The sequence below is a fragment of the Malaclemys terrapin genome, chromosome 23 (genome assembly GCF_027887155.1).
Source record: "Malaclemys terrapin pileata isolate rMalTer1 chromosome 23, rMalTer1.hap1, whole genome shotgun sequence".
NCBI classification, from domain to species: Eukaryota; Metazoa; Chordata; order Testudines; family Emydidae; genus Malaclemys; species Malaclemys terrapin.
The window spans coordinates 3,063,454-3,084,451 of record NC_071527.1 but is presented as its reverse complement, the minus strand read 5'-3'; the positions used below and the strand labels follow the sequence as shown (position 1 = coordinate 3,084,451).

The 20,998-nt window shown below is 51.9% G+C and overlaps 1 protein-coding gene across 1 annotated transcript in view; it reads right to left on the bottom strand.

The window, feature by feature from the left end:
• Positions 1-20,998, bottom strand: part of LRP1 (LDL receptor related protein 1) — a 176,487-nt gene that overhangs the window by 127,995 nt on the left and 27,494 nt on the right. The window contains exon 2 of the mRNA XM_054013207.1: positions 4,831-4,953. Within this exon, the coding sequence (XP_053869182.1) occupies positions 4,831-4,953 (123 nt within the window). The remainder of the gene's footprint in view (positions 1-4,830; positions 4,954-20,998) is intronic.

Here is a 20,998-nt window from a genome sequence, read left to right as displayed (position 1 = left end):
GCGGCCGGCGTTGGGCGCTGCGCTTTAAGAAAGACGTGGACAAATTGGAGAGAGTCCAGAGAAGAAAAACAAAAATGATAAAGGTTGAGAAAACCGGACCTGTGAGGAAAGGTGAAAATAACCGGGCAGTCTAGACTGACAAAAGACGACTCGGGGGCGGACCTCACAACTGTCTTCACCTACGTTAAGGGCTCAAGTGTTCTCCATGTCCACTGAAGGCAGGACAAGAAGCAATGGGCTTTTACTGCGGCAAGGCAGCTCCAGGTTAGATATTAGGAAAACTCTCTAACTCTCGGGGGAGTTACGCTCTGGAAGCGGAGTTCAGTGGTCCCCAGCACTGGAGGCTTTTGGTTGGATGAAGCCCAGTCAGGGATGGTCTAGGTGACCTGTCCCTGGCCCGACACGGTCTGATTCCACAACAGTCAAAACAGCAAGAAAGAGAAAAGGGGTCGGGAAACGGAGGAACACAGAGAGAGGAAGAAACTTCCCCAAGTTCAGTGCCCGAGCTGGGAATAGGACTTGGGTGTCGTGAGTTCCACTCCAGTGCTCTACCCGCTAGACTGCCCTGCCCTGGGCTTATTTATACCTCCTGTTTGTCAGACAGGCAGCTGAGAGACAGCGAGCGATGCAGGCTGGAATTTTCATTTATTTCCTGGCTTTGCCCAAGGTGATCCGGTGAGTCAGGGGCAGACTGGGAACAGAACCCCCGTCTTCCGCATCCCAGCCCACACGGCAACCCGCCCCTGTTCCACACAGCCAGTCCTATCCCTATACCCACTCTGCCTGTCGAAAACGCCTTGCCCGAGATTTAAGGACAGTTTATTCTTGGCTCTTTGTAATTCTGAGAAAAATCAGATCTTGCTCATCCTAGAAGAAAAAGAAGAAGGAAGCCACCGAAGATCTGGTTCCCGTTCTTTGCGCCTCCCCGAGAAGTCACCCAGCTCTCCCGCCAGTTGCACAAAGTCTAACCAGTCCTGCTGCTTCTCAGTCAAGCAAATATATCCAAGGGATTCTTGCTAAGCGCAGAGAACACGTCTCCGGAGGGTCCCTGCCAACGCCGCTTCATGGCCGGTGTATTCATTCTGCAACAGCTCTGCTCCCCACCCCCAGCGTGGGGGGTTGGAGCACACTGCAGCATTGGTATTCTCAGCCCCCCCCGACCCTGGGAAACAGTGTGTGACCTGTTAGAGCAGCCTCAGGGCTGCACTCACTTACATGGGAGGCTGAGCGGAATGCGGGGGAGCACAGAGATGGCTGAAAGCCCCTCCCCAAGTGCAGGAATGGGAGAGCTGAGGTGCGGGGTTGCGAGCTGGCCGGTTGGAGGTGTACCACGGGAGAGCAGCCGGTACTGCCGCTAATGTCCTGCCCCTTTGCCTGCCCTCAGGGGAGGGAGTTGTGGAGGGGGGAGTAGATATCATCTGTGCTCAGTCAAGCTTCTCCAAGTGGGAGCAGAACTCTGAGGTGTCCAAAGGGGCGGGCTGGCCATATCCAAGGGGGCTGCTGGGAAAGAAGGGGTTGAGGCAGGTTCCCCCAGTGATGCAACAGGACAGAGCCATGAGGGGTAATCGGGAGCCCGACCCCTCGGGCCGCATATCTGGCACAAGCTGAAGAACGCTGCAGTGCAGAGCTAGGGCCCAGGCTGGCTCTGGCGAGAGAGAGGTCACAGAACGGCACGGCCAGTATCAACCTCTTCGCTCATCTAGCGCCACTCGGCGCCACTTCGGGCCGTGACTGCATCACCCCCCGATGGGCGGGCTCTGTACCCAGCCCTGAGCTACGCCCCCCCACCAAGGAACCCACCCACTAGCCTTCCGCACCACAACCGCCGCAGGAAGTGGTTCTGAGCATCAACCCAGCGCGGTGGTTGCGGTGAGCACGGGCCCAGAGGTGTCACTCAGGACAGGACGTAAATCGGCTCCCGGCCTCTTGCGGATCCCCTGCCACTCTCTCTTTTTCGCACGTGTAGGTGTGTTTGTGAACATGCGCACGCTCACAATTCTAGTTCAGGCAACTGACCCAGAAGTTATAGGTCAGGGAAGGAATGAAACTCTCTGGCCTGGGTTATACAGGAGATCATAAAGATCCCTTCTTCCCTTAAACCCTATTCATTTCACCACCTGCCCAGACTTTCTGGCCTGTTTGGCTGCTGGGGCAGAAAGGCTGCCTCTCTCACCCCAGAGGTGGCTGCATCTCAGAGGCGTCTGTCCAAAGATCCTACAGGACGGAAAAGGGTCTCTCAAAAAAGAAAAATCACCAAGGGTTATTTTAGCCCGCTGGGGCGCTCGTGGGTGCGTGGCAGGCTCTGGATTTCTCAAGTTTATCCTTGCGGGAGGGCAGACGCCGGGTGGCCTGATCCCAAGGCTGGCAAACGAAGGTTCGGGAGAAAGGTGGAGAAAGTTAGTTTCAGGGAGCGCTAGAGGTTATGCTGCATCTGTCTGAATGGATAAAAAGAGCCCGGTTAAAGGAGTACAAACAGGGCACGCGGAACGTCTACCAGGACGGATATGTTCCAGCAGCAAGAACCTCCAAGTTTAGCACAGGAATTTTCCAGGGCTGCCGACTGTTTTGAGCCAGAGAGCCCATCCCAGCCTTTTCGTCTTTTCTCCCTCCCATCGGGAGGTGGTTGCGTCACTTTGCCTTAATAAATAACCTGAGTCAAAAGGCCGCTTCGGAAAGACCTTTACTTCAGATGGCGCAGCCAGGAACCGATTTCAGTGCTGGAGGCTAGGAGGATGAAAGGAGCCCAAAGGGCATTGGACATCTGAACCCGAAGTCAAAGGGATTTAGGCACTTAACACCCACCCCACACTTCAGGTTACTTTGAAAAGCCCACCCAGAGTCCTTACAAATTCACAGAGACTTTACTGGCATGGCAAGTTACACACACATTTGCCAGAGTGAAAAGACAGACCAGCCCCGTGGGGTGTACGACCCACTCAAGATGGGGCCACCCACTGTGTTTGTGGTTTGATCCCCTTTGTCACTGAAGGTCTATTCCTAACACAGTAAAGCCTGGCTCTCAGCTAGAGCTCTCCAGTGGTAGATCTCAAAGCACTTTATCAACGAGGTACCCATTTTACAGACAGGGAAACCGAGGCAGAGGGTGAGGAAGTGACTTGCCTACGGTCTCCCAGCAGGCTGGTGACAGACCCAGGAACAGAACCCAGGTCTGCTGAACCCCAGGCCAGCGTGCTATCCACATGCTGCTTCCCCCATGCGATGTAGTAGGATTGCTGCCTCTCTACAAAAAGGCACCTCAAAGCTCTGTCTGGTGGCGCGCGTGCACACACACACACACACGCACACACACTTCCTAGACACCCTCCACAAGCCCCCCCCATCTTCCTGAACACTTGGGATTTGTTTGTTGTTACTCTCTTTTCTTTTTGTTTCCTTAAGATCCAGCCTCCGCTGGGCCAGATATCTGCCCATTCCCATCAAGTCCCCACAGCTCCACGCAGCTGCTCTGCAGCGAGGGGCCCGCCCAGCCTCTGCAGCTGAGGCAAAGGGACTTGATGGACCCAAAAGCAAACACACAAATCTGGGAACTGCTATTTTGATTGTCCACAAGCTGTTCCCAACTGTCCCTTTCCTCTCCAGTCCCAACCCTTCCCACACACAGGCACCCCCTTAACTCTGCACCCAAGAGGGGCAGATTGCAGTTCTCTTCCTGGCTGCAGCAGATTTGCAAGCATATCGAAGTCTCCCCAGCCCCCTCACACCCACCCCCTCCCCAGGTCTGTCTCAGCCTCTCTGCTCTCTGCTCCAGGGTACTCAGAGCTTGAAGCCTCAGAGATTCCTCCCCTGAGACCAGCACTCCTCGCCAGCTGCAGGAAAGGACGGATGCAGCAGACGTCAAGGAGCATAACCCCTGTCAGAGACGTGCCTCTCTGCAACGGGGTTAGGATCATCGGGGTTTCTATATACACACACACACACACACCCCGAAAGTGGCTGCCCCTTGCCCAAGCACCCCTTTTTTCCCTCCCCGCCTCCCCCCACCGGTAAAGCAACCTGTCAAACATTTCACGTTGCACTTTCTTTGCCAACGTCCCCCACTTCCGGGGTGAAGGAAAAGGCTCTACATTGGCCTGGCTCTATGCCCTGCTAAAACTTTGGGAAGGGGGGGGGACCCCCAAGCACCGAAACAGTGGACCCTGACCAACTCCTCGTGAACAGCTAAGTCTAACACCAAGATCCATAAAGCCAGGGGTCCAAGCTTCAGGACGCAAGCCTGTGCTACAAAAAGAGCCACATAACAAAACACGCACCCCCACGCACCAGGTTCGAGAACTACATTTTAAACCCCGGTTCCTTCATCTCTAACACCAACCAGCATTACTTCTGCAACACAAATAATCTATATGCCAAAGACAACAGTCCCACAAAGATCCAAAAATGAAGGCCCCACACAGATTCTTTAGGCAGGAAGCATACAATGCCGTGGGGTTCTTTCCTTCCGCGTAAATGGCTCTTGCTAAATCCTCTGTTTCTTTCATTTCCAGTGTATAGCAATTCCAACAATAACAGTGTTACAGGGAGGTTCATAGGTATCCGTGAGGCAGCAGGTCCCCTCGAAACAGTGCATTTGTGAAGCATGCTATTGGGGTAGACAGAAGAATGATGGGTCATATAGAATGGACGGTTTATACTTCTAACAACTTCCTGTCATACCTGCACCGACAGATGTGGCAAGTGAACATTACTATAGAAAGAAAATGAACGAGGAAGGAAACTTTCAGGTTGATGCCAGTTCAGAACCCTAGAAGATGCATGCAGTAGAAAAATATAAATACAGACACAATTAGCAGGAAAGAAAATGATACATACATATATCAGGAGATTCATCGGATCCGTCGGGACAGTCTTTCTCTCCATCACACCTCCAGCCCTTAGATATGCACGTAATCTGATCTTTGCATGCAAACTGTTTAGGGCTACATGTCTTCGGTGCTACATAAGAGAATAAAACAAAACAACAACAACAATAAACATGGTGCATTTCTTCCCAAGACAAGTTATTTACAAGAAATTCAAGCTGGATTTGATTTGGTTTTGGTTTTTTTTGAAGTCTCAGCAAAAGTTTTGCACGTAGCATCGGGGTCCGTCTGTCTCACCCCTAAGGAAAGAATAGGATTTAAACTGAGGCATTAATTACAGGAGCTGGGATCCATGATGCGTTAGCAGATTTTAAAGATCATTTAACTTGGATAAATTAGTGCTTGGAAGCCAAAGGCAGTTTATTTTTTTATGCTAGATAATGAAAACAAAGTTTAAAAAACCCAGAGGAGAGCAAACAGTAAGTCATTTTCTTTAAATCACAAAGGCAGTACCGCTGGCGATATTACGCTGGCCTGCAATATTACAGATTAGAGCACAATTCACTTTCCAACAAGTCCTTTTTTACACACACTCTCAGCCCCATGTTCTTGGGACTCCTCAGTTCTATTCCCAGCGCCGCCTCTGACCCACGGTGGGACCTTGCACAAGTCACTTCCCAGCTCTGTGCCTCAGTTTCCCACGTGCAAAAGGACTCATCTGTACTGCAGTAGCACCCAGAGGCCTATGAGACCATGGCCTATTCTAGTAGGAACTGGGCAGACACCTGGCGAAACGAGACAAAGGGGGGATGGGGGGGACACTGAGGCACGGCACGGGAAAGTGATGTGTCCAGCGTCACGCAGCTGGCAGGGTTGGGGATGGAACCCAGGACCCCAGACTCCCAGTGCAGCACCCCACCCACCAGACCAGACGCGCCTCACCATTTTCCCTACCTCTGAGGTTTGCGTCGCCACGGCAACAGCAGCCACTGGAGCGCCAAGACAGATAGGCCTCAAACTCCATCCTTGAGCAAACAGACCCAGCACAGGGGGATTCAGACACGGCTGGGGTTGGGGGAGTGGGGGACCCTCTGCTTCCCTCCCTCCCCCTCCCCACCCCACAAGGCCCAGAAGCAAACATGTCCCCTGCAGCCTCCCTGCAGCCCGCCTTCACGCAGAAAGTAAAGCTGGCCCTCTCACCCCCGCCCTCCCACACACACAGACCCGTGTCACTGTGGGTCCCCTGCACGCCCAGCGGGATGGGAATATACGCAGATCCCCCAGCTTCTCTCACACACACACACACACACACACACGCGCACGCACACACACGCACACGCACACGCACACCCCAAGATGGGGGAAATTCCACTGTCCCCATTTTACTGACACGGACCTGAGACACGGAGGGACAAAGGCCCAGATCCTAGAGGTATTTAGACACCAAATTCAATGGGAGTTCAGTGCCTAAACATCCACGTGACTTAAGATCATGTCGGAAGAGTGGGGACTTGAACCAAGGCTGGGCCTAGGCCCCGGGTCAGCCAGCGAACACCCCCAGCCAGCCAGCATGCCAGAGAGAAATCCTTCCACCCCAGCTTTAGAAGATGAACGACCATTACACAGCGGCCTGATCCTAGCAAGGAGGGGGAGTGGAGGAGCAGAGCAGACAGCTGGACAGAAATAAATATTTGGGAGCGGCTCGTTAGGTTTCACAGGGAAGTGCCAGGAGATTTCCGGGCGTCTCTGCAGCACTCTGGGGCTGCATATTTCTTCGGGACACTCGATGAGCTCTCACTGGGAGGGGTTGTTGATATTTTCAAAGCATTTAAAGGCACAAGGGACTATTATGATCATTTAGGCTGATTTCTATTGGGACGCGGGGGGGAGGGAGGGGTTGGTTCTTTTTTTTTTTTTTTAAGTTTAGGAGCTCCCATGGCAAAGGAACCAAAATTCACTCCATATTCACGCTGGCAGGCTCTCTCTTTCAGGAGAATGTCATGCACAGTGAGAAAGCAGCTCGCTGCTAATTGTCGCCCAGAGAGCACAGCTCAGAGCTTTGTTTAAAAATAAATAGATGGCAAAGAGAAGCAGACAATTAAAACCTCATTAAAATAAATTTATTTAAAAAGAGAGAGTCGGCTAAAATGCTCAGAGCAACGGCTGCAATAAGGAAGGGTCAGGATTTTAAGCAATAAGGGTTTCGGTCTCACGTGAGGGCCAGCCCAGCAGGCTGAAATGCAGAGAGGGAATTTGACCGTCAGCAGGGTGGCTAATTCTCGCCATTTTATAGTGAATGTGGTATCCCATCTCCTAGAACTGGAAGGGACCTTGAAAGGTCATCAAGTCCAGCCCCCTGCCTTCACTAGCAGGACCAAGTACTGATTTTGCCCCAGATTCCCAAGTGGCCCCCTCAAGGATTGAACTCACAACCCTGGGTTTAGCAGGCCAATGCTCAAACCACTGAGCTATCCCTCCCCCCTTGATGTTTGCTGGTGATGTTTGCTGGTTTTCTGGGAGTCCCGGGACCGAGAGAATCTCAGATTTCTGGGAAAAGAAGACAGAGTTCAGCGCTCCTGGTTGTAGAGAAAAAACAGAAGTGTGACCCAAACGGGCTGTAGGCATATCTGTGCCCTGCCGTAAGCTTCCCAGCCTAGGGAGACAGGCTCCTGCTAGCAGGGTGCAAGCGAACATGCTAACAGCAGTGCGGCTCTAAACCCCACCCACAGGTGCTGGAATTACGGGTGCTGCCGCACTCCCTGGCTTGAAGTGGTTTCCGTCATATACAAGGTTTAAAGTTTGGTTCATTGGCTCTCAGCGCCCACCCCAACCTCATCCTGTAGCCTCGTGCAAGGCCCCAGTTCAGTCCCTGGGGCCGGCCAAGACGGCGGCCTGAATGACCAGAAAGGGGTGTCTTTGAATGCTGACGTGGGGGGAACAGCCTGCGTGCCAGCTGAACTAGACCTGGAGGGTGTATTTCCCTCCTGGCCCCGTTGCTAGTGTGGAAGGGCTACGGGGTTTTCCTCCCGCACCATACAGCTTCTTCCCTCACCGGGGAAGCGGAGGAGACAGAGGATGGAGCTGGATTCTGGAAGGATTATTGGTTGCAACCAGAGTTAAAGGCACAGGATAAGACCCTTCCTCTCATCTGGTTTGGACAGTGAGGTCTCTGGGAGGGGGACTGTCTCGGTGTGTCCACGCAGCCACTACGCAAAGGGGCCCTACTCTCAGTTAGGCAGCCTTCGTGATCATTTCCAGGCCTCTAGCCGACACCACAGTAATACAAATAACCGTCACACTCCCTGGCCTTGCACGGGGCACAGAGGGGGTGACTTGGCCCAAGTCACATAAGGAATCAGCGGTCCAGCCGGGAACAGAATCGGGGTCTCCCAATCTAGCGCCCTTCCCGGCTCTGCCCCAAGCCAGCAGGGACAGGTCACTTGGCTCGTCAGTGCCCCACTCCGATGGGGATAACCCCCCCACCCCCAGCTCATAAGGGTTTAGAGTCTTTAAATACCGTTTGTGAAGTGCAGTACCCACCCCCGCAGCCTCCATCAACACTAACTCTCTCCCAGGCGCCCGTGGCCGGTTTGTACCTAGGTTCTGGAGCTTCCTGCTACAACCCCCAGGAGCCAAGAACCTGAAAACAGAGCAAGCGGGTCTGGAAGCCAAGTGAATGTTAATACACATTAACCGTTATCTCCTTGATCCTGCTGTAGTGGGGGCGGGCTTTTAAAACAACAGACATGCCCTGCATTGTTAAAGAGACGAGACCCGTTCCGGTCCCACAAGGCCTAGGGTTAAAGTGCGACTAATGTGGTTCAAGTCTTATGCTGGACCCCCCCACACATCGGGGTGAGTTTCACCCTCCTACAGCTCCCGCCCCCAGTGCATCTTCCCATGCGCTCGTCTCCATGCCAATTACATCTGGGAAGCGACACTGATGCCGTTGCTACGGGTGATGTGACTTGTTGTCTGCCATTTAACGACCAAGCCATCACCTCAGCGTTCCCGATGGACGCGGGGAACGGTGCATCCATTTCCCTCCAGCGTCTGCAGCGAAGAGGTCTGCCTCACCTCACTTTCCCTGCTTAGATCTGTGCAAGGAACCACCGGCGTCCCCATAGGGATCCTGGGAGAAATAGCTAAGGGGAGTGCAACATAAATCTGTCACTGCTGCAAAACCGTGAAATTGGAAAGTCAGTTGGCCAAGGATAACAGGAAATACTTCCCCACCCACCGCACAATGCATAATTAGCGCTCCTCTCCACAGGACAATATTCCAGAATAGCTTTTCCCGATTAACTACGCCCGACGAGCTCCACACAGGGACACTTTTGCTCCGAATTAGCTTAATCCGCTTTGGAAACAGATTAAACTAACTTGGAATAAGCTCTCTCATTCCAGAATAAGAGCATCCACACATGGAGTTCATCAGGAATTTTAATCCTCTTTAACTAAGAACGGCCATACTGGGTCAGACAAATGGTCCATCTATCCCAGTATCCTGTCTTTCGACAGTGACCAGTTCCAGATGCTTCAGAAGGAATGACTAGAACAGGGCAATTTTCAAGTGATCCGTCCCGTCGTCCAGTCGCAGCTTCTGGCAGTTGGAGATTTAGGGACATCCAGAGCATGGGGATGCATCCCTGACCCCCTTGGCTAACAGCCACCGATGGGCCTATCTGAATTTATCCAATTCTTTTTTGAACCCAGTTATATTTTTGGCCTTCACAACGTCCCCTGGCAATGAGATCCAGACAGGCCAATGGGACGTTGTGTGAAGAAGCACTTCCTTTTGTTTTTAAACCTGCTGCCTATTAATTTCATCGGGTGACCCTCAATTTCCTTATTTCACCTTATTCCAGATTAGCTTCCATGTGTAGACAAGCCAAGTTTAGACTGCAGAACTCCTTGCCCCAGGATGCTGGTCAAGCACCGCATTTAGCAAGATTCAAAGAGGGATCGGATATCCTGCCTCAGCCTGGGGAGGGGTGGAATACGTGATCGCTTCAGGTCCCTATGATTGGACGAAATGAACATCCAGAGCTGTGAGAGTCCACGCTAGAAGTTGGCCAAGGGATATAAAACCTCATGCTTGTAAGATTGGAAGCTCATTGGAGAAGCTCATTTTTGCTCTGTGTTCATTCAGCACCTGGAACAACAGGTTCCTAAGCCCATGGCTGTGTGCTACTAGGTTATAATTGTCTAACTATTAGGGATTGAAGGAGACCTTTACGGGGACCCTCTCAGGAGACCTCTGCCCACAGCAAGGTTCTTACAGTTTTCTCTGAAGCATCTGTCACTGCCGTGGCTGGAAACAAACTCCAGGAGTAGATGGACCTCGGCTCTGATCCGATAGGGCAATTCTTACGAAATAAACACCGCCCTCAATGAAAAATACAAGCAAGAGAGAGACGTACGGATCAGATCGCCAGCCTGGAGCAGAACCAAAGGCCACCTAAAGTCCAGTTTCCTGCCTGACAGTAATCCATACCAGAGGCTCCAGAGGCAGGTCCAAGGAGCCCTGTAGGAGGCAGCTCCGGGATAAGCCGCCCCGTGGGACAGTTCCCTCCTGACCCCTACAGCCAGAGGTCGGCTTGTACCCTGAAACAGGAGGGTTTGCAGTCCTGCCAAAACACTGGATTACTGTTCTAACTCCCGATAGTCTTGTGATCCATGTAACTATCCCTAAACCCGGCACTCTGGTCTCAGGCTCCCCTCAAGTGCTTTCAGACCAGACAGGTTCCGCTCCCTCTCACTCCTAACCCTGCTTTGCCAATGGAGTTCACACCCCCGGGCATCCCACTCCCCAAGCTTGTCAAACCCTATGGAGTGAGGGAGGGGAATATAAACGCTGGCCCTGGATTTACTGCCCTTCTCACCCTCCCAGGCTTCTAGCAGGCTAGGCATGACCTCCCACAGCACAGATCTATAAGGCCCAGCCTCAACCAGCATGCCCTCTCCCACCCCAGCCTCAGCCAAGCTTGGCTTTGGAGATCCCCGTTTCGCCTCTGCATCCCTCCCTCATGCACCGCCCCCCAGCTCAAAAACTAGGGAGGAAGGAAATCCCTAGAAAGAGAAAGATTAAATCCATAGCAAGCATCAACTGGCCACTCTGGTGTAGTGGCTGTCGGGAGCCTTGGGGGCCAGTTTCCCATGGGAGGAGAAAGTGACACAGATTCTGGGTATGTTCTTACCAGAGCTCATTTATGTGACACTATAGACATCAGTCCTGAAACAGAGGTGGTCACAAACAACATGCAGGCATCCTCCTCTTTCAGGAATCCCAACCCGAACGCCACGAATCGGCTCTGCCCCAAGAACCGGCTCTAGTGAAATTACGGCAAAGAGGGGGAAAAAAAGTCTCCTGCCATGTGCGACAGCACCCCCACAAAACAACTGCAGCACGAAATGGACACAGCACGTCCCCCAAAGCCTGAACGCAGCTCACGCTTGAAGAAACAGTGCTCGTAAGGCTGTGGGTAATAGCACCACTCGGTGACTCCTACCAGGACAATACCTAGCACTTCACACATGCAACACCCTGTGCAAACATTTAGACCGGGAAATTCAAGATAAGACTCGTCTAATTCTTCAGAGCTAGTGGATCCAAAAGAAGTAAAAATGCTTCTTCCAACTCTGGGAAACCACCGTGAGCATGTTACCCGAAGGCTAAAGGTACTCCCTGCCCACGGTCGCATTTCAACTTGCAACCGGCCTGCATCCAAACCCAGCTCCACCGCGAAAAACGTGAGCTCTGCTCACACGTGCGCTTCACTGGGGTTTAAGATCATTTCAGCCTCTTACGCCACACAATGCCGGTATGTGTTTTCGAGAGAGCCTTTCACACCATCACCGCTCCTGGCAGCTTTACAGACCAAAAGCAAGCTACAAAGACATTTGGGGGGGGCAACAAAGAAAGCTCCGTTCTCTCTTTAGAAAAGAAACCATTCAAGCGGCTTGATAATGTTACACTTTTTTTTTTTTTTTTTGCAGGAAGTTCTTGGCGAGTTAAAGGAGTCCCCGAAGTAAGCATGTCAAGGTGCCAGGTGGACAATCAGAGAAGGTATCCATTGATGGAGCGTTTACAAAGAGCCAAGCTTTTCATTGAAATGCGGGCAGACGCAGCCCTGGAAGGGGAGAGGAGAAGAGCTCCAACTTTGGGAGGAGAATAAAGGACCCTTCATGCAGGATATAATGGCCAGCTCAGTTCGCGGGGATGGGACAGCTGCACAAGCCGTCCACGGAAAACATTTGCCTCTTTAGCAGTCAGCGGCCATCCTGCTAAAAATAAAAGGCGAGCGACTATTCCGGCAGGAGAGAAAGCCCCCTTTTCTCGAACGGCGCAACACGGCCAGCATAGCCGTTCCCGCCGGCAGCTGCTCAACAGAGAGATGAAGAGACTCCAGCGAGGAAACGGAGGGGCAGTGTGGTCTAAAGGGTGGAGCGCTAGATTGGGACTCAGGAGACCTGGGTTCCAATCCCTGCTCTGCCGCTGACCTCGGACAAGTCATTACCCTTCTCCGTGCCTCAGTTTCCCTGCCCACTGGCATCTGCCTTGTCGGCTCTTCAGCGTGGGAGCTACCTCAAAACTAGGGGCCCTGATCACAGCTCAGACATGCTATTGTGACATACACAACAACCCATCAGCACACTCAGTGAAAGGGCTAGAGCTTCCCCAACAGCGTTGGAAGCTCTTTGGGGGCAGGGACTGCCTGTTTGTTCTGTGTTTGTACAGCACCTGGCACCACAGGGTCCAGGTCCATGACACTCAGAGTCCACTGCTGCCGTTCGGTCTTAGAGGGGGCACACTTCCATCGAGGGAAGGACGGATGGAGTCAGGATTAGAACTCAGGCAGCCGAAGGCATTTACCTGAGTGGCTCAATCCACTACACCACACTTCTTTGCGTTCATAATGAGGATAAAGATGCTATTTAAAAAAAAAAAAAAGAATACCCATTCAATTTTTGGTCAAAGCATGAAACTGACACGCTAGTTTTAAACTGTTTGGAGAAGTGCAGAATAGACACTTTCAACCTCAGGGACAGACGCTGCAGTGACATGGGCCGATATAGAAACCTGCAGAGGTTTGAAGTAACCAGAAAGATCTATTTCTTGCTTAAGCGAGTCTTGCTTTCTTACTAAATCCTGCTTGGACTCTTCCTTTTTGGAGGGGTAGCTGGTTTTAACTTTGCAAAGGAAACAGCACTGGCAATAAATATTGACTGGAATGAGCATGATTTGCAAAACAGATGTTCTTAGGGGAAAGGAAAAAAATGAATCGACTCCACATTCCTTATGGGGTTTGGTTTGGTTTTTTTTTTTTCCCCTCTTTCTGCGCTAGTGCACATGATCTAGCGCTTTGGAAGCCAGTCAAAAACCACTTATCTGCACCACATGCCCAGGGACAAGCAGCTCGCTCTGAATTCACTCCTGGGGCGGGTAGCTTGAGAAACGTGGTCAATCTGAATGGAAATTCTCTGCTCTGTTTTACACGGGGGGGTGAAATCAGATGATCCCAAAAGGTTCCCCACGGGCCTTTAAAATAGATACTTACGAAGCTATTCCCTCAAGCTAACTGCATTTCAGAACAACGTCTTTCAGAGCCACGGGGAAAGAGACACTTTTTCCTCGTCTCTCCCTCAGTTTCCCAGCCTGATCATTTCAGTTTTATCCAGAATTCTCCCTGCTACGGGAGAAAAGCGACTGTTCTCCCTGGTTCAGCCATCTGTCAGCACGCTCACACAAACTATCCGTCTTCATGCCTTAATATTTAAGATCCTAAAATGTAATTCTTCCAAGCTCCGGAGAGGTTAAAGAGAAAGTATTTAAGGTCTCTTCGGCAAGGAGGAAAGGGTTGATGTGATATTAACATATCATTGAGGAAGTGGGAAGACAGAGCCAAGCAATTTTGGTTTTTTTGTTTTTTGGTTTTTAAACATAACATTATTGGTGCTTTCAACCCAGCCGAGTTTCACATTGAGCAGAATGTGACCGCAATGTTAAAGGCAAAGCACATTATTTTGGTCACGTTGCAGCGGCAGGCACACCAGCGAGCATGGAGACGCTTTAATGAACACCGAAGCTCGGAGGAAGTCGCAGATCAATTGAGAAGGGCCCAAATTGCATCCACTCGGTTTTTGTTCGATTGCTTCCCCTCCCCCACTATTCAAACCCAATGGCCCGTCTCCAATACAGCTCAAAGTCTTCACTGACGAATATTATTTTTTGTTTGCAGCGCTATTGCAGCAATGTTGGTCCCGGGACACGAGAGACAAAAGTGGGTGAGGTGAGCTCTATTTTACTGGAACAACTTCTCTTGGTGAAAGAGACAAGCTTTCGAGCTCCACCAAGCTTTTCTTCGGGTTATTTTAGAAATCGAGTCCCAGGAAAGGACTCCACGTATTTCCCAGGATCGGCTGTTTTAAATATTCTTTCACTGTTTATAACGAACTCCAGAAAATTCAAGCCTTTATCCTTGCAGGGGAGAAAAAACAATCTGGATTTTGCCCCTTCCCTGGGTTGTTTTTGCAGGGCTGCTCGCGAGCTCTGCGCTGTGACCACAGGGTTGTCTCGCTGACTTCAACAGCACCACTCTGTGCTCAAAATTAAGCATGCGTGCGTTTGCAGTATCAAGCCCGAACTAAGGTTATAATCTCCCAATTCCGCCAGGCACTTTAAGGCATGTTTAAATGCTTCAAGGTTATAAGAGCATTTGTGTTCCTAACCCAATTCGACCCCGTCCCTCTCTTGCACCCTTTAAAGTGTCACCAACAAAATCACCTTTCAGCCTGAAATTGTACATGCTTCAGGCTCAGGCCAGGGGAGGCAGGTTTCAGAGTATTAAATCTAGCCCTGGTTTCAAATGATGGAACTTTGTGTTACTTTGCCAGAGACAAATCCCAAGCATTCAGGAAGTAGGAGTCAGGCCACACCCCCAAATGAGTGGCTTAAAAATCATGAGTTTTCTTCTTCTTTTAAGAATGAAAGGGGGTTTTTTGGGGAGGGGAAGTATTTCACCGTCTGGGTTTTCACCCTGTAGGGTTTAGATTTTCAAGCTTTTCTGTGCAACGATGAAGGCAAGCATCTAGATTTTTGAAAAAACGAAAGCGGAGATTCAATCTAATGACTCCAGGAGCTGGGGCTTTTAAGAAAAAAAATCACGAGGCTGGCGATAAGAAAAAAATCACAGAAGTTGGCAAAGCCTGGAGTTGGGAGGGATTGAGTTATTTCCTCAGCACTATTAAAATGTCCGTAAAAATTATGCCGAATTTACTAGCCAGTCGCCAACGTAAACTTGTCAAAGTGTTTGCTTTGGAAAACGAGGCAAGGTAGCAGGGGATTTTAAATCCTGCAGGCTACTTTCTGGGCTCACAGCTTGGAAGGTTTGTTTGTTTGTTTTAAATATAAGATTTCAACACATTTCAAATGCAACATTTTTGCAATTCTTGCATCTGGCCCCCTGGATTAGAACATTCAAACCAGCCCGGCTCTATCAGAGCTTCCATTCCCACGAACGAGGCGCTGTTAAGACTCAGAATTATTCTCCTTTGCAAAAGCCACAGGCATCTTTGCTGTTTGTAACTTATTTCGGTTGAGGGGGAAGGGCTGTTTCAATTACAAACTAAATATTGACTTTTCAAATACATACTTTTTCCCTCCCCCTTCTCCTTTCAAGTCAGCCCACTGCCTATAAACCACAGGGCATAAACTCGTAAAAAGAACTAAATATTGGGGAAAAGAGAAAAGGCTTTGCAGGAAGAAAAAATATTCCAACGGAAGCAACGCACCGTTCCTAACAAACATGCGGGCTAGCAAGACGCGGCGGAAAGCGCCAGATGAGAAACGAAAAACAGGAAAGAATCTCTGATGACTTTTCTGGGCCCCGCCCAATTTGTATTTATTTTTTTTACCACCACGGAGGACCGCAAGAAGTTTAAACCCAAGGGCTGGCAGAGCCTCTGCCGAGGTCTTTAAAAACATTTCTTTGGGCAGTCCAACGCCTTGATTTCTGTCCCCCTCTCCGGCGGATGTTTATCGTTTGCCCTGCCACGAAACAGGAACTGTAGCCGCTTGGACGAATGGATTGAAAGATCCGGCGGATGTCTCTGGGCCTTCTGCGTCCTCGAGGATTTGCTCACTGCAGGTGTGTTGGAGCCATCTGCCACGGACAGCAACGCTACGCTAGGAAGTGGCCTTCGTACCCCTTCCCAAATGGCAGGGGAAGAGAGCGGTTCACTCCAAAGCAGTTCACCCAGCAGCGCAGTGGGGCAGACAAGTTCTTCCCCTCCCATCTTGCGTCTTGTCTACTTGGGGTCTGTCTCTTGGTGTGTGCAGCGCCCGGCGCGATGGGATCCATATCTCACTTCCTTGGTGCTACCCTGGCCCGCATCACTGAAGAAAGAAGCAGCCTCACTCCCTTACCCCGTAGAAAGCGGCAGCAGCATCTCCTCCTCGGCAAGATTTACACAGATCAACAGGTTCCCTCCATACGGCCCAGTTCCTCGCTACGAAGGGCTAGCATCCCTCCCCCTCCCCAAGCCCTCCATTCTGCAGCGTGGCCAGCAACAGGTCTGCAAAGCGCAACCCTCGAACCCCGGACATCTGGGTCTTGCTTCGTTTCAATTTTTAAAGTTGACACGCTTATTTGGGAGCCGTTTGCAGGCTACTCTGAGAGGCAGCAGGATACAGGACTTTGTCGGCATGGATTCTCCCACCGGCCTGCTGGGTGACCTGGCTCGTCACTCCGTGACTCAGTTTCCCCTCTTTAGGGGAAGGGACTGGCACACAAAGCGAGAACGCTGCCTCCGCACCATCCACCCGATTTATATGCCATCCTGTCATTCTGTTTGTACAGCCCCTGGCACAACGGGGTCCTGGGTCCATGACGGGGGCTCCGAGGCGCTAACCCCAATAAAAACAACGCGCATACACCCCAAAGACCAGATCACACTGCCCCCCCCAAGCGCCGCAGCCCCTCGGTCCCCTCGTTCTCTGCCCGTGGCCCATAACAGCTTAGTCACCAGCCAGCTCCCCATTGGGTCCCTTTCTACCATCTAGAAGCTGCCAGTCTGCCCCCAGAGGCAAACAGCTAATCCAGACCCTGCCCCTAAGCGGCTCCATCCCCTGCAGCCATTCCCCGGAGGGCGCTGCCGTCCTCGGGTCCAGCCCCTGCCCCCGCATGAGGGCCGGGGCATGGCAGAGGCAGAAGGAGCCCCCTCCCCCCATAAGGCAGAATGCCCCATTGCAGGGAATAAAATCGCAACACGCTGCGCCCATCCATCAAGAACAGGGCTCAGGCCCTCTTGGGAAGGATGCGCCACATCTGGGCCTGGCCCCTGGCTCCCTTCTGCACCAGCTCCTGCCGGGCTGCCAGTCCTGCATCTCCCCCGGCTCCCGCCCCGGGGGACACACTCTGCCATGAGACTTGTAGCTCACCCCACATCCCCAGGAGAGACACACTACCCCCACTGTACAGACAACCGGAGCAGAGGTACAAAGGAGGCAAAGTGACTTGCCCTAGGCCACCAAGCTACAGAGGGATCTGGCAAAGTCGCAAATGGAACCCAGGAGTCCTGACTTCCAGCTCCCCCACTCTAGCCACTAGACGCCACTCCCCGAGCCAGGGACAGAATCCAGGAATGCTGGCTCCCAGCCCCCTCCCTCACTCCCCTCCCACTGCTGGAAAAGGCATCCCAGGAGTCATGACTCTGTTTCCTTCCCTCCACCCACTAGACCAGACTCCTGTCCCAGAGATGGGGCTAGAACCCAATGTTCTACACTAGGGCTGGGTGCCAGCATGCTCTAGGGGAGAAGGCACTGGGCTGGGAGCCAGGAGACTGGAGGAATTTCATTCCCAGCTCTCCTGCCACCTGGTGTAGGACCCTGAGCGTGTCACACCCTCTCCCCTCCCACCCCTTGTCTGTTCAGACCCCGAGCTCTGACCATGTCTCTCTGCGGTGCCCAGCAAAAGGGGGCCCCAAAACTCAGTGGAAGCGTCTAGGCCGTGCCCAATTGCACAATGAAAGCACCGTTTTCTAGCGTGTCTGTTATATACACACGTTTCGTTCAGGGAGGGCCCAGGCCTGGGCTAGCGGGCGGAGAGAGGGGCTGCGGGTCGGGAGTGAGGGGTTGGAATATCCGGGGACATGGGGGGAGCAGCGGTTCAGAGCTGAACAGTAACTTCCCGGCAGCTTAGGGGTAGTCTGTCAATGCAGGCGAGTCCGGCTTGCTGACCTTTCTTCCCGACCGGGGTTACTCTACCAAAGGGAATGATTTTCCAAAGCAAGCGGGTTTTACCACCACAGTCCAGGGAACCAGACTGAGCCCAATCCCCCTTTCATTTCCATGAATAAATACATTCCTCGGGCCCCGATCCTGCAACGAGCCCCTGGGGGGTGGGGAGAGACGGACAACCCAGATGCCCGCGAGAAGTGCCCCTGAAATCGAGAGGGCTGTGCATGGTGCCGCGCTTCTGCATCTCCAGGAGGAGTGAACGTCTGGGGGGCTGAATTCTCAGGTTGCTACCCACTTGGGGGTTCGCTACTTCGTTACCAACACAGGCAAACGAGAACAAGGCGGCCTGGAGGAACCGGAAGAGAGAAAGCGAACAGGAGACGCTGGTGATGACCCATGAGCATCCGTCCCCGGTTTGAGGGGAAGGGGTGGAATCATATTGCGGCTTCTAAGGATTCCTTTCACCCTAAAAGCACAAGGCGTCCCTGGTCACCTCAATTCCAACAGATCCGAGGGGAGGCGATTTAAACGCCGACAGAGATCTGGGAGGAACCAGCCGGTTTCACCTCCTTCTGCAGGCCCAGCCCCTTCCCCGCCTCCGCTCTCACATTGGGTTAGGATAGACTCCGACGTGCATTTTAAAACCAGAGGCCAACAAAGCTGGAAGGATTTTTCCACTCTAGCGGGGTCTCTCCTCAGCCCACAGGCTGAGGCTTGGGAAGAAGGAACAGTGACCTGCCAGGGACGGGACTGAACAAAACAAGTAACTGGATGCAAAAGCTAAAAATGGGTCCGCTTGACAATGCAAAATGAAAGAGGGGAAGAAAGAGGGGATAGCCGGGCACGGCCTGAGGGGGTTTCCAAGAAGAGATCCTGCTCTTTTTTTAAAAAAAAGCTTTTTGCTATTTAAATTTTAAAATGTTCACAGCGTTTTCTATATCCAATGGGCTCGGGAATTTAGCAGCAGTTGGACTCTTCTAACAGAAGAGAATACAAGCTCTCTGCCTCTACCTTTTCCCCACTACTTTGTCTTTCCTCTCCCCTCCAATACGTTTAAGGGGGGATCTGTTACATAGAGAAGGGGGAGGGAAAGTCTGGGGTCTCAGGTTCTATTCCCAGCAAGTGGTGTCTAAGGACTACAAGCAATGAGGGATGGGAACCGGGACGCCTGGGTTCCACTTGGAGATCCTTGCATGAAAAGCACTAGTAGAAGGACAAGGGCTAAGAGTCCCACATCAGTGACCTGCAGGAGAACCATGGCCAGCAAAGATGTTCTCAACACAACCGTCGTCACCCACGCTAAGGGCAAAATCCTGTTAGTTAAACATGGAAACAGGACCCGCCTTCCCCAGGGTACACCCGGCCTGCGTGTATGTACAGCGCTGAGCACAAGGGGGATCCGGTCACAGGAGGGGCATATGGGAGCTACCATCATACACCTAACGGCTGGGCAAGAAAATATAACAGACCTGCAATAACTGGGTGGGGAGGGAGGGTTTATTTTAAATTCGCTCGCAGGCGTCAGGTTACAGAGGCCAGGGGCTGGGAAAACATGTGGGCATGTGTATCCAGGTTTAGATCTCTTCCCTCCCTGGGTTTGCACAGGGATAATGCTGCATTCAGAAGAACTTGCTACAACTGGCTCCCTTTTATTCAGGAGGGGAAGAAATTCCTGGCTGTCTTTCCAGAGCTCCGATGCCCCGAACGCTGCCATTCCTGGCACAGGGACCGGAAAACGCTCTTTGCAAAAGAGAGCAAGGCCTTGGACACAAAAAGGATTCACACTGACAGCTTCCCCTCCGAGCCTGCTTAGCCCAGCTCCGGGACCAGGGCTGGCGGGGTTCGATTTTTAAGCAGCCCACACCAGTCAATGTCGATTTCACTGCACGCCCGCAAACCGACGGAAAAGTATTTCCAGCTAGAATCATTGGAATTTACAGACAGGCAAAGGAAGAAAAGCGGGCCTGGGAACTTACTGAGGTTGGAGTTCAGGATATTGACGTTGCCTGCTCTGACCTGGGTGGGTGTTGTGACGGTTATCAAAGCTTTCACTTTTTGAATCTCAATGTCCTTAAATAATGACTGTCTGACCCCCTCCATTGGCTGATACCCCCTAATTTTGCACAACTGTGAAAATGTTAAAAAAAAAAAACCCTATAGCCATTTACAAAAATGCTTAGAAATAAACATGGATTTCCTCCTCCAGCAATGACCAAAGCAAAGAGACATCCCAGCCCCAGGGGCTCATGGTTATTAACAAGTTTTTGGTACCAGGGTGAGCAATCACCGTGACCCAAAGAGCTAGGACTAGGTACGGCTTGGTAGCGCTCCTTTTTCCCCTAGGGAGTTTTACCGGGTTTCTTTCTGCCGCATTAGGTGCATTACAGGAGCACCTAGTGGCCCCATTGAGTTTATAATCTAAGTAGACAAAGGGGAGGGAGGGAAACTGAGGCACAGCAGGGATGAAACTTGCCCAGCAGGCCAATGCCGGCCACAGAAACAGGCCATCGCCACACCGTTCCCCGCAAAACGTCTCCCAAGCCAGTTCCCTGGTTATTTAACACCAGCAAAGAAGCCGCAAGATCCTACTGTATCCGAGGGGAGGGGGGGGTCTCCCCCGTAACTCTGCTGTCTGTTGCTGCCATAAAACTGCAGCTCGGAGACGCAGGCAGAGCCGGACAGCGCGGCCTGGCTCGCCTCAGCCCAGATCTGACAGGTCCGTGGGGTTATTTATTGCTGCAATAGGCAACTGCGTTTATCACATCAGCAGTTAAAGCTCTGCCCGGATGCGCTTTACTGCGCCGGGACGCTGTTATTTACGGCCGAAGCGGAGAGACGAAGGCTCCTCCAGAGACCAGGCCTGCACTGGGCAATAAAGCAATTTTACATTAGGGATTAATAGGCATTTCATCTGGATGTCTGAGTCACAGAGCAGGAC